At 42.6% G+C, this 13971-nt stretch overlaps 1 protein-coding gene across 1 annotated transcript in view; it reads right to left on the bottom strand.

The window, feature by feature from the left end:
- Positions 1-13971, bottom strand: part of OFD1 (OFD1 centriole and centriolar satellite protein) — an 83594-nt gene that overhangs the window by 3074 nt on the left and 66549 nt on the right. The window contains 9 exon segments of the mRNA XM_037822705.1: positions 2038-2296; positions 3634-3774; positions 4894-5024; positions 5220-5446; positions 5498-5934; positions 5936-6108; positions 7757-7831; positions 9648-9815; positions 10180-10369. Of these exon segments, the coding sequence (XP_037678633.1) occupies positions 2038-2296; positions 3634-3774; positions 4894-5024; positions 5220-5446; positions 5498-5934; positions 5936-6108; positions 7757-7831; positions 9648-9815; positions 10180-10369 (1801 nt within the window).

The following is a 13971-nucleotide window of genomic DNA, read 5'->3' as shown; positions in this document are numbered from 1 at the left end:
GGGGTCCAAACTCAAGGCCGTCTAGGCTGACAATGTGCCTGTAATTTTTCTTTCCAGATTTACTTACCACTAAAGTTTTACATCTGGAATATTCAAACTCTGCCACCAAGCTCCCTGGCACCTGACAGGAGCTGAAGTTGTTCTTGCCAGAAGCCTTTGCTCTCACCGCCTCCTTAACCTGACATGCTCCCTCCCTGCCTCTCCCTCCAAAATCCCGGCTGGTACTCCAGCCCCCACTTAAATGCCACTTCCCCCGGGAGCCCCCTTATTCTTAGAGTGACCACAGCCTGCCCTGCACCACACCCACACAGCATTTGATACCTGCCTCATCAAAAATCACACATATTTGTTTCTCTCAACTTCTAGTCCATGCGGGCAAGACCCAGGTTTTAATTCTGTGTCTATGGCTATAGCTCTTAGCAGACACCTTCGCCTCAGAGGTTCAGTTAAATCCCAATCCCACACATGACCATTCCAACCTTTCTCCTCTGGCTCCAGGCTACACCCTAAATGTCTTTGACCTGTGCAATGCTAACAGACAGAAAAATTAATAAGTTCACCAGAGGACTCTGAACCTTTTTGCTGTGCCCTGTTCTAAAGTCACCAGCAGGAACTGAGAAGACAAAGCAACACATCTTCTGTTTCTCAATTCTGTAGCTGCTGGGTGGTAGAGGACTTACTTTGGACAGAAGAGCAAAGCAAAGAAGCATTTCCATTGGGCACCTCAGAGACATCAAGTTTTGGCCTTTATCCTTTCCCTTTGTGCTCAAAGAGATGAAATGATAAATATGCGAGAATTTCTCATTTATCATTTATTTTAGAAGCCACTGTTACAATCTACATTGTGTTTCAGAGGCAGAACACCTACTCACTCGAGCGATTTTCCTGGTTATATTACAGTCTGTGTATTCCCTTAGCTCACCAGGTCTCTACCAAATAGATGCCCAGCAGATACGCCCTCCCGTGGCCCGTCCCCACTTCTCCCACCTGAGGCCACTGATCGGCTGATGCCACCCACTGCTTTTCCCCCACCCCCAGCCACCACCAGAATGAAAGCTCCATGAAGGCAGGGGTTGGGTCCAGCTCTTAGTGGAAGGCCCAGCCCCTAGAAGAGAGCCCAGCACAGAGAAGGCTCTCAATCAAGTCTTGCAGAAGGAGTGAGTGAATACTTTCTAAACCAGGCTCTCCCTGGAACCAGCAAAATCTCTACCTTCCCACAATCTCTTCCCTCTTTCAGTAACTACTCATACTCCTGAATACTGCTTAAACCAAGAAACAGCTTCAAAGAGGCTTTCCATCTCTTTGGGGGATGATATTTCTCCAATGACTGGGGGAGACTAAAAGGTGGCTGTACCTGAGGAATTTCCTTCTAAGTTTGAGGCTTAAATACTTTGGTCCGAGGAGAAAAGGACATGGCTGTTGACCAAGCCCTGGACCAAAGCTCAGATTCCTCCATGCCCCCTTCCTCCCTGATGCCTCCACCACCTGGGAGGGGATGGGCAAGCTGATGACGACGAGGGGAAAGAGACAGTCGCCAGAGATAAGAAGTCTGATGATCAGCTTCCCTCCAACACTGAGTTAACTTGGTGTCATAAGCTTTTTCAAAGATTAACATGCAAAGTTTGTTTCTGCCCTGATTTTTTCAGAAATGAGGGAAGCAAACAGATAGAACCAAAAATAATAAAATAAAATGTTAACATCATACTAAAGACGTATACCAGGAGTTAACCATCGTTTCAATTAGGTACTAAAGCTCCTGTGGAATGGTTCTTGCAGAAGTGTTTTAGGCAAGAGTGTAATTGCTGTATCAGACTGGACAATTAAAAACAGTTTTTTTTTTTTTTAAAGCAACTGGCCCTGGAAGACTAAATGGGAAGCCTTTGCGTCACAGTGTTTTCCTCAGCCCCATCTTTATGTGTTCAAATTGAGAGTACTTAAGAAATGTGATTAATAATGAGAACACCCCAACCCAAGACTTTCCATAATCTATGCTTACAGAGTCCTACCAGGATGCATGAAATAAAAATGCAAACTCACCTGGATAGTGATATGAGACAGGCCAGCGGGGGGTGGGGCACGGCAGGTATGGCTTCTTCGTACAGCAAGTTGTCAGCAGCCCGTCTCCTTCACACCACCTCAGCTCGTCCCCTGCATCTACGGAAGGTGCACCAATCGTCCCGTGAGTCCTCAGTGGGGACAGCAGGAGAAGGGGGAGCTTCAGTGTGTGTGGGAGCTGGTCACAGGACTCTTCAACCAAAGATGCCGGGGGAGCCCTTTCCTTCCAAGATTCTGAACACTTTAGGCAGAGGTGCGTGCCAGTGAATTAACTTCTTAAAGTGTTTTTATCCTTTCAAGAATTAGATTCAGAACCCAACAGGAAAAAAATCAATCCAGGGACAGAGAAGAATGAACTTGGATTGCTTACAAATGTTTTGAGTCCATTTAAATATAAATGGTTTAACAAAATTCTCCTTTAGCAGGCAAGTTAAAAATAATTCACAAACTTTACTAAGCCTGCCCATTTAACTATTCAAAATGTTATATTTTCAGAGCAACTGAAGAGACAATGACAATTAAATGTAATCCATGATCCTAGTCTACATCTAATAATGGAGAGAAAAGGCCCAAAAGGACACATGAAAAAAAATTGGAATATAGACTGAAAGCTTCATATCAATATTAAAGTTCTTGAACTTTGTAACTATACTTAAGGTGGTTATATTAGTGAATAGCCTTGTTCTTTGGAAATGTACATGGAAGTATTATGTGTCCAAGGGGCATGATGTCTACAGTGTACTCTTCAAATGTTTAGAAACTGGATAGATAAGCAGACAGATTGACAGACAGAAGGATAGACAGAATGATACAGCAAATGTGGCAAAATGTTAAAATTGGTGGATGTGAGTCTGGGGCTGGGCAGAGGTGTTGGCGTTCTCTGTATGGGGTCTGTATTATTTTTGTAACTGTCCTGTAAGTTTGAAATTATTTCAAAATGAAAAGGTTAAGAAAAAAAAGTTATACTTTCAGACTTGACAGTGACATTTATGAGGCTAAATGATGTTATATATAAATCTAAAAATGTCTTAAGCCAGAAAGTACAGAAGAGGACCAATTCTGCACCCTCCCTGACACTCAGGCAATGGGCTCCAAGGTGCAGTCATGTGACCAGGTCAGGGCCACAGCCAGGACACCAGCTCTGGGTCCCTTATGCCAAATGCTTTCAGCTCTACTGTTTCACTAAGACTGCAGTTTCCTACACCTGGGACAAACCATAGAATCCATATAATTATAAGAAAAATAACATTTTCACATTCCATAGAAAGGAAAAATAGATTTTTAAAAATCGCGTTTTAAATCTGAGGAAATCCCAAACTTGGTAAATTAAGTTAAGGATTTATGATGGGCTTAGCTCTAACTTTGAAATTATTACTTAATCTGAAGTTTTTAAAGTAAAAAAAAAAAAGGAATTCAGATGCACCCTTGAAAACCTTCATGATATTAAAAAAACAGATAAACTATCTGCATTTGTGGTTTTATCTCAAAATTAAAATGTCCTACTTGATTATGAATTTGCTTTTCAGAGCAATGGATGTATTTCCCCAAAACTTAGCTTTCTATGTTCTCAACTCATACAAATGCATACCTATGTTTGAACTTACATTCAAAAGATGATTCAAGTTCCTCATTATCCTCAAAACCTAGCTTGTCCAGATCTGAAAATTCACTTTCTCCTTGAAGTTCAGTTAGCTTTTGGTAAAGACTGGATTGGAAGAATAGAATTCATGAATGTGTAGTTTTAATAACGTATCACGTAAGAGTACAGTGTGATGAAAAGCCTTTTGTGACTCAAGGAAAAGCTTTATGCAGTTCAAGTTTCCTTAGCTTATTAAGAGAAAGGGTCCCCCATGCATCCAGGGTTCCCCATGCAGCAGGTGCCATTCTCGGTGACTAATGTGTTAACTCAAATGGCTCCTTAACCACATCATACTAGTAGTTAAAGAGTACGATCACCCTCCCAATGCTAGTTCTTGGCAGAGTTTACTTTTTCAGTAACCATAAAACATTTTTTAAAAACCCAAACTCTGCACACTGTCATCACGAACCAGCTAAAGACATAACACCCAGGGCCCGAAGGATGTCAGGGCAGCCTAACTCAGCATGTGTGCGCACGTCTTGGCTTTCCTTTGTCACAAGAAAGTGCAATATAAACATGCAGTAATTTAGGACCATTATAGACACACGTGGCAGTTCTCAACTTTGTACAGCAGAACTGGCTAGACCTACAAATGGCCAAGTCTGAGCCCAGAACTATGGCGTAAGAACCTCCTGTGGGGTGACCAAGCGTGGGGAGCAGCCCCACCCTGACTCAAACTGCAGCCCAGGCTGTCCCTGTGGCCTAGTTCCCAAAGACATCCCCTCCACTCTGCTCCAATAACCATACCCTAGAACCCACTCTCACTTTAGAATTTATTTCAATGACATAGAAAGTAAAACCTTCTCTTTATATTTACATGCCAAAATATTTTTTTAAAATTACTTTTAAGTGATCTGTGAAACTGTCACGAGTTTAAAAATAAACTGAATTGATTTGCTTTCACGGATTATTTTATGCTTGTTTTTATCTTTGCAGAGTCTATTCATGGAATTATGAAGATGCTTATTAATAACCCATTCCATTTTCTATACATAGGCAGAAATTATTTTTTAAAAGAAACTTTCCTCCCAAGGTACTTCAGATGACTCTCAAAGATCACACATCGTTCTCCAATCTGATTGCAACCTACACATTGCCACATGATCTTTAATATCACCCGAGAAAACCAAAACCCCAAGTAAAGGCTGACAGCGCAGGTAATGTGAGTGGGCTGGAGCCAACCAGAATGTAATTTTTACCTTGCCAGCTGCTCTGGGGGGGGGGGTGGGGGAGGAAGGCACGGAGAGGCTCTGCCTAGACTCAGCAGGTGAAGACTGGGACGTCCTGTCACAAGAAGGATCGGGGGAGGCAATGCGTGATCTGTCCAGACCTAAGGGGCCAAAGAAACCAGGGGGAGAATATTACAAACTGCATGAAGAAGACACCAGTGTGGTTTCTATTAGTTTGAGAAGAAATTCCACCCGTGGTGCTTGCAAAGGAGCTGAGCATGAAGCATAAATGATCTACAAAGCCATTCTCGGGCCCAAGTTCAACCACAGCAGGAACAGTAAACTATAAAACTAACCAGCAGTCAAGGAAAGGACATGCCACTCCCCAACCACCTCTGTGCACCAAGCCACATGCTGGAATGGGTCATCCTTCCGACCCGGTGCCTCCCACGCCAACCCTGCAGCGTAGGGAGGGACCCCACAGCAGACCAGGAAACGCAGGGCCAGGGAGCAAGCACACTGCTCCAGGTGACAGGCGCCTGCATGCTCATCCTGCCACTTCAAGTTGCCTAGGTGCTCTGCTCTTAGTCAAGTGACAGGAGCAATGAGCCAGAGCCAATGAGGTCAAGAGTGCTCCGCAAACCCTTTTGGCAGTAGCTTACCTTCCAGATATATGTCACTATCAAATCTTCCCTTCGCTTGGGACAGGGGGGTGGAGGAGAAGCGCCTTGGGGAAGGGCCGCTCCCTGGCTCCAGCTCTGCGCTCTTTTCCTCTTTAAGCACGCTCACGTGAGGCCGCCTGGAGAAAATCCCATCCTCTACAAAAAGCCGTCTTCCTGGGGAGCTACGGGGACCGTTTCTTCCCATTCCCAGTAAGTACAGGGGCGGCGGATACCTGGTTGGCGGTGGGCTCCCAGCTGTGGGCGGAAGCACTCTCTGATGGTAAGTTCTGAAAGCGTTTTGCAGGTGCTGGGCCTCTCGCTTGAGCTCTTTGACTCGTGCCTTAGTGCTCGCTACAAACTTAAGGTCAGAATCGAGGGAACTACACTCTGTGTCTGGACAGGGATAAACATGTGGTCCTTGGTTTAACTGTGACCGCCCCGACCTTTTCCTGTGCAAGAGGATTCTTCAGGAAATCGCCACAGATATCACCATGGTGAGGCACCGTCCTGCCTCCAATCAAGCCGCTGGTGGAACAATCAATCAGAGACAGCTTGGGATGGCGGTACACTGCATTCTCTAGAGCTGAGTTTGAGAAATGAGGAACAAAAGGGGTAGAATAAAAGGAAAATATACTTGAAATCTTTCTTTGAAAAATGACAGAAAGTAATAAAAAGGACAAACTTGCACGTTAAACTCTTCCTTAAGCAATGGTAATGACAGTTGTCAACATTTATCAACAGCTTATAGTACCGGTTACAGCTTCATACTCCACCTTTCCTAGTGCATAATTCCACAATCCATTATACACACTTTTGAAATCCACCAAGCTCTAAGAACTGAAAATTTATTCATGATTTATTGGGTGGCAAAGCCTGACCAGACCTGAACTCATTTGATTGAAAACTTCGACTGGAACTGAGGTAAATCCATTTGTAATCTTTATTTATTCTGCCCAGCATGAATTGTCACGCATTTGACTGCCAAGTAATGAACATGTTTGGCTACAGGAAGCTGCCCCAGAACTCCCTGGGCTGTTGCAAAACACACAATGCATGGGCAAGTTTCAGATCCCATTACTGCTCCCACTTTACAGACAGGAGACCGAGGTTCAGCTCAGTGAGGTTGGGTCGCAGCAGCCTGCAGTGGAGCTGCTGGGGTTTCCGAGTGCACCGCCAGTACCCATGACCGCTCCTCTCCTACAAGGCCTCCTCTGCTGCTGTGTACAGGGCCGGAAGGAAAACGCTTGCAAGGGGCACTCCATCCTCACTGAGCTGTTTTTCTTGATAGGAGATGGCTATGGTTTCATTCATTCAGTCTGCAAACAGAATTGTTGAGAGAAAAAAAGGCACAGGACAGAAGAGAAATGAGTGAAGACATAAAAATTAAAAGAGTGCAGGAAGAAGAGAACAAGCAACTGAGGAGGAAAAGAATGCAAATGAAAAGTGAGGAAGGTCAAACAAGGAAGCGTGAGAAACCGCTTGAACTGGTACCACAGAACCTTTCTTTGTGCTTGAAAGCAGCTAGGAAAGACGGTCCTGAAGCTTTAGTAAATGCCTCCTGAAGTAGGCAGGGCAGGCATCACTGCAGCCCGTAGCAGACACAGCAATAAAGTGCCAGCAATAACCACTTGCTGAGTGTCTTATCTGTCCCCAGGTGCTGTCCTGTGCCCCATCTCATTTAATCTTCATTGAGCACGGCAGGTGGGTATTATCCCCATTATAAATGAGGATATCGAGGCTCAAGGAAGTTAAAGTAACTTGGTCAAACAACTAACTTCAAAGCTAGGGTCCAAAACCAAAACAGTTCCCTGATTCCGATGCCAATGCTCTCCGTGCTAGGCCACCCTGCTTTTCCTAGGCATACAGCTGTCCAGCAAGGAATGTGCAGAACCACCGAAGAGCCAGTCAGGCTTCCTACAAGGGTAACCTTGTAGGAATAAAGGAATAAATAAAAAGGAAAGCGTAGGTCCCCGCTGAGTTGGGGCCAGCCTTTGTTATTTGGGGGATGATGTGCTCCTGAGCCACATGGCACCTAGGAAGGCAAATCACTTTAGCCGGTGACCCGATTGGTGTTTCTGAAATGTAGCGGTAGTTTTCCTTCCAAGATACATTTCTATGGCTTTTCCTCTAATACGAGAATTACTAAAAATGCAATAAGCCACCATTGTTAGACTCTCACAAATGCCCAAACTTTACACAAAAAATATTTATGGATTACAAATGGCTCTAACCTGTATGGGTTTGTTTCAGCTGCAGCTTTAAATCAATAATCTGCATATTTAACCTTTTTACATAAGCCTCATACTCTACGTGCCGGTTTGAATGTATTATATCCCCCAGAAAAAGCTGTATTCTTTGGTGCAATCTTGTGGGGCAGACAAAATAGTGGGGATTAAGTTGGAATGTTTGGATTAGGTTGTTTGCATGGAGATGTGCCCCACCCAGCTGTGGGAGGTGACTCTAATGGGATACTCCCATGGAGGTGTGGCCCCACCCATTCGGGGTGGGCCTTGATCAGTGGAGCCATATAAAACATGCTGACTCAAAGAGACTGAATGGAGTGCAGCTGTGAGTGACGTTCTAAAGAAGAGCAAGCTTGCTAGAGAGGAATGTCCTGGGAGAAAGCCATTTTGAAACCAGAACTTTGGAGCAGACGCCAGCCACGTGCCTTCCCAGCTAACAGAGGTTTTCCGGACGCCATTGGCCATCCTCCAGTGAAGGTACCCGATTACTGATGTGTTACTTTGGATACTTTATGGCCTTAAGACTGTAACTGTATAGCCAAATAAACCCCCTTTTTATAAAAGCCAATCCATCTCTGGTGTTTTGCATTCCGCAGCATTAACAAACTAGGACACTCTAATAACTGGGCCTTCAGCTGTGCAGAATGCTTAATCTGAAAAGAGTTAGAGAAGGAAAAGAAATCAATGTAAAACAAATCGTAGCTCACTGAGAACGGAAAAATTCTCTTATTGTGCTTATTTTATTTTTGTCTTCCCCATCCTGAGAAGCTTTACACCAGTGATCAACAGGGTCCCTGTGGAGAAAAAAACAACAGCAGCAAATGAAACACAAAGTTTTTCACCGTCTTATTCACTTATTCATTCATATTAAAGAATAGCTACTCCAGGACATTCAGGCAGAAATTGGAAAGGCAATATTTGTATATCAAAATGCTTATCCACAGGGTGAAAAGCAAGATATTTTATAGGCACAGTTGGGCACTTACAAAATCTTATAAGATTTTCTTAGCTGAGTTTGGTTTCTTTGGGATTTTTATTAATAGTATGAATATGAAGTCAGGAAATTACTAGAGAATTTCCTCAGATGAGAAAGAATACCTTGAGCATTTGGGGGAGTGATTTTTTTTTTCTTTTTAGTATTAAGAGACTTATTTTCCCTCTCTCTGTCCCTTATCCTTTTTTGTAAATGCAATTTTATTGAGATACATTCACACACCATACAAACCATCCAAAGCATACGACACGGGCTCACAGTATCATCACATAGTTGTGCATACAATCCCATGATCAATTTTAGAATATCTTCATTACTCCAGAAAAGAAATAAAAATAATAAAGAAAACCCAACTCCTCCCATCACCCTATCCCTCCCATTACTGACCCATTGTATTGGTGTAGTGCATTTGTTACTGTTGATGAAAGAGTATTAACATATTACGGTTAACTATAGTTCACAGTTTGCAATAGGTACATTCTTTTTCCCATAAACCCCTCTATTACTAACTCTTTCTAATGTTGTCATACATTCGTTCCAGTTCATGAAAGAACTTTTTTTATATTTGTACAGTTAATAATGGGCATTGTCCACCACAAGATTCACTGTGTTATACTTTCCTATGTTTTAACCTCCAACTTTCCTTCTGGTGACATACATGGTTCTCACCTTCCCCCTTCCACCACACTCACACAACATGCAGCGCTGTTAATTATTTTCACAATAATGTGCTACCGTCCCCTATTTACAAACGTTTACATTCAACCTAGTTAAACGTTCTGGACATATTAAGCAACTGCTCTGGGGGGAGTAATTTTTAATGTTAAAATCAATAAATCTGACTTGGGCTGTATGACTCAGGCCAAGTCTATCTCCAAAACGGACCCCCATAATGCTTTAACAAGCGAAGAGCAATACTCACTTCATTCTGCAGCTGTTTACCCAGAGCTTCTTTGTGGGTTTCAAACTCCTTATGCTCAAGAGCTATAGCATCTTCTGCTTTCTTTAATTCTTTCTGTATCATCACAAGCTCAGGAGGTGGTTGGCTTATGCCTAAGAAGGTAAAAAATCCTGGTCACTGTGATCTTGCTTGGCCAGCCGGAGCCCCCTCAACCCCACTCCCTGCCTCCCTTCCAGGCACTTGCCGGGGTCCCTGCTGACCACACCCAACCAGCAGTCAGAGGGGAAGGGAGCCCCTGCTACTGTCCGCAGAGGCAGATTTGTAGAGTTTACAAAGATTTCTTCTTACAAACTGTGATGCTATTATTTATGCAATAGCAAGCAAAAAGTAATTTCCATCCAAGAATCTTACTTTATAAAATTTACCCAATTTAAGTCTCCCTTACAGGTACAAAGCAATTTTATAATAATGACAATATGAATTACAAAGCTATGCAAATCAGAAAAAAAGCCATACAGTTGGAGAGATGGAAGTTTTCACTTCTACTTTCTTCCAATTGTTGATTAAGTGATTTATTTTGTGCCTGAAGCTCCAGTATCTCTTCTTTTAGTAATGAATAATCATGCATTTCTTTAACTTTTTCATTCAGCAAGTGGTTTTGTTTTGTTATTGCCAAAGACTTGGATTTGACAGTCTCTAACTCATGCTGAAATCAAAAAAGGAAAACCATATTTGAACAATGACTTTACAGCACTGCTGAAATAAAAGCTGGCAGGATGCTTTAAACCAGACATGATAATTTAATTAAGATCACTTGCCAGATGTTCGGTTGGCTAAACAAAAGGAACCTAACAAAAATAATGAAACTCATCCTTGGATCTAGATTTGGGCTAGGGAAACATTCATCTAACTTGAGTTATGTAGAACCCTTTCCTAGGAAGAAAGTGATTCTGATTAAGATTATCACCCCATTTTCCAGATGCAACTAAGGACCCAATAACAAGCCCAGGTGACAGTAATATCCTTTTATAAATAGGAACCCAGAGTGGCTAGAAATGATCACCAACATACTTGTGAGGTCTTTTACTTTTCTTAGCATAACATAACTCAGATTTGGATTTGGAATCCTTCAAAGTTCTTGAATAAATAAGTCATCGGTGAAGATGGTGGCTAGGTGAGACAGGGCAAAAAAACACCTCCGTGAAAAATACTAGATAAAAACCAGAAGATGACCCAGAATACCAGTTTCAGTGATGCACCAGCTGGACAAGGTCTGCTAGCACCACAGAGACCATGCACTTGGTGAAACCGGGAGTCTGCATTCTGAAACTAGTAAGCCAGCTGAAAGACCCGTGGCCACACTGCGGTGTGGGGAAGCCAGGGGTTGGCATTTGGAGACAGACTGGTTCTTTTTTAAAAAAAAAAAAAAAGGGAAAAATCCAGGAGCGGCTGCAGTTGTGACGGTGGGAACCACGCAGTGAAGCACGGCAAGAGTGGGCTGAGCCAACCCCTTGGTGTCTGGTGTGGAGGATAGCCTGCTGCAGACTCCTTCAGGGCCCGGGGAGCGGAGGGGAGAGCCAAAAGGAGAAAGAAACCCCGCTGCTTGCAGCTGGCTCCCCGGTGGGCTGGAGACACTCCTGCCCGGGGCCGTGCCCACAGCCCAGAGCTGTGCCAATTGTTCCGGAGCTGGGAAGGAGGAACTGTGCGAAAAGGGGAGGGGTTGAGACGCCCCATTCAGCCATCTTTGCATCAGGCTGAGAGAGCCCCTGCATGGCCCGGTGGCCCGGGGCTTCCCTTGAGGGAAGGCACACACTTGTGACATAGCACAGCCTTCCCTCCACACAGGTCCTGGAAGATCACAGCTGAGAAGGGGGGCCCGCTTGGAAAACTCAGGGAAGCTATGTAAATGCTGGTGGTTTGTGGGTCAGCTATAGAGAAAATCTGGGGCAAAACTGAAATGAAGGCTTAGACTCTTGCAACAGCCTTGAATCTCCGGGAACACCTGGGAGGTCTGTATATTAAAGCTGCCCTGCCTCCCTAACCATCCAGCCGCACACCCCACATTCAGGGCAGACAGCTCCAACAACACACCCAAACTGAGTTCACCAACTGAACCCCACAAGAATCATTTCCCCACACATCACAAAGACAAAGTTTAGGAGAACTGACTTGATGGGTATAGGTGACTTGCAGATGCCATCTGCTGGTTAGTTAGAGAAAGTCTACACCACCAACTTGCATTTCTGAAAAATTAGTTTGGTATTTTTTTTTTTTTACAACTTGAAACAACCCTATCAAGCAAAGCAAATGCCAAGAGGCCAAAAACAACAGAAAATCTTAATGCATATGATAAAACCAGACGATATGGAGAACCTGATCCCAAACACTCAAATAAAAATATCAGAAGAGACACAGTACTTGGCACAATTAATCAAAGAACTACAATTGAGGAATGAAAACATGGCAAAGGATATAAAAGACATGTAGAAGACCATGGCACAGAATATAAGGGACATAAAGAAGACCCTAGAAGAGCATAAAGAAGAAACTGCAAGAATAAATAAAAAAATAGAAGATCATATGGAAATAAAAGAAACTGTTGGCCAAATTAAAAAGACTCTGGATACTCATAACACAAGATTGGAAGAGGCTGAACAACAACTCAGTGTCCTAGAAGTCCACAGAACAGAAAATGAAAGAACAAAAGAAAGAATGGAGAAAAAAATAAAAAAATAAAAATGGATCTCAGGGATATGATAGATAAAATAAAACGTACAAATTTAAGACTCGGTGGTATCCCGGAGGAGGAATAGAAAGGTAAAGGTCTAGAGAGAGTATTCGGGGAAATTGTTGGGGAAAACTTTCCCAACTGTCTACACAATATAAATACACAAAGCATAAATGCCCAGCGAACTCCAAATAGAATAAATCCAAATAAACCCACTCCGAGACATATTCTGATCAGACTGTCAAATACTGAAGGGAAGGAGCAAGTTCTAAAAGCAGCAAGAGAAAAGCAATTCACCACATACAAAGGAAACAACATAAGACTAAGTAGTGACTACTCAGCGGTCACCATGGAGGCGAGAAGGCAGTGGCATGACATATTTAAAATTCTGAGAGAGAAAAATTTCCAACCAAGAATACTTTATCCAGCAAAACTCTCCTTCAAATTTGAGGGAGAACTTAAATTTTTCACAGGCAAACAAATGCTGAGAGATTTTGCCAATAAAAGACCTGCCTACTTCAGATACTAAAGGGAGCACTACCGACAGAGAAACAAAGAAAGGAGAAAGAGATATAGAGAATTTTAACAGACATATATAGAACCTTACATCCCAAATCACCAGGACACTCATTTTTCTCTAGTGATCATGGATCTGTCTCCAGAATGGACCATATGCTGGGACATAAAACAAGCCTCAATAAATTAAAAAAAAAAATTGAATATATTCAAAGCACATTCTCTGACCATAATGGAATACAAATAGAAGTCAATAATTTTTGATTTGTAACTCCACTATTTACTTCCTACAGAATATAAAATACACAAACTCTAATGACAAATCAGTGGTTTTGAACTCAATGTAAAATATGTAATTTTTAACAAGAACTATATAAAGGTGGGGGAATGGAGGAGTATAGGAACATAGTTCATGTGTCCTATTGAAGTTAAGTTGGTATCAAAGAAAAACAAGAGTGTTATGGATTTAAGAGGTTAATGTTAAGCCCCACAGTAAACACAAAGAAATTATCAGAGAATACAACCATAGAGATGAAAAGTAGAGTATGGGTTAAGAGAAATGGGGGAAGGGGAAATGGGGAGTTAAAAAATGAGTGTAAGGTTGCTGTTTGAGGTGAAGGGAAATTTCTAGCAATGGATGGTGGTAAGGAGATAGCATTACAACATTCTGAATGTGATTAATCCCACTAATGGAAGGCTAGGGACGGGTGGAATGGGAAGATTTAGGCTGTATATGTGTTTCCACAATTGAGGAAAAAAAAAGACAGTCTAAATAGATGACAATTGAATGCCAAGGATGACCCTGGATGGGATCTGAGGATGGAGGACGGGAGGCTCAAAGGGACACAGCTGAGACATAAGGTAAAAAAAAAAAAAAGGAAATACAGAATGTAAGCTTTATATCAATGTTGAATCTCTTGTACTTCTTAGCTGTGTTTAATGGGATTGCATAAAAGAATGCTCTTGTTCACAGGAATTGTATATGTGAATTATAGCGTTTGTTCAAGGATGTGTGCAGCTACCTCTCATATGTTCAGAAGACAGAGCAATAGATGATGGATGAC

This window comes from Choloepus didactylus, chromosome Y (assembly GCF_015220235.1).
Source record: "Choloepus didactylus isolate mChoDid1 chromosome Y, mChoDid1.pri, whole genome shotgun sequence".
Classification (NCBI taxonomy): Eukaryota; Metazoa; Chordata; class Mammalia; order Pilosa; family Megalonychidae; genus Choloepus; species Choloepus didactylus.
Note: the sequence above shows the minus strand (reverse complement) of the source record. Positions and strands in the feature narration are given on the sequence as shown.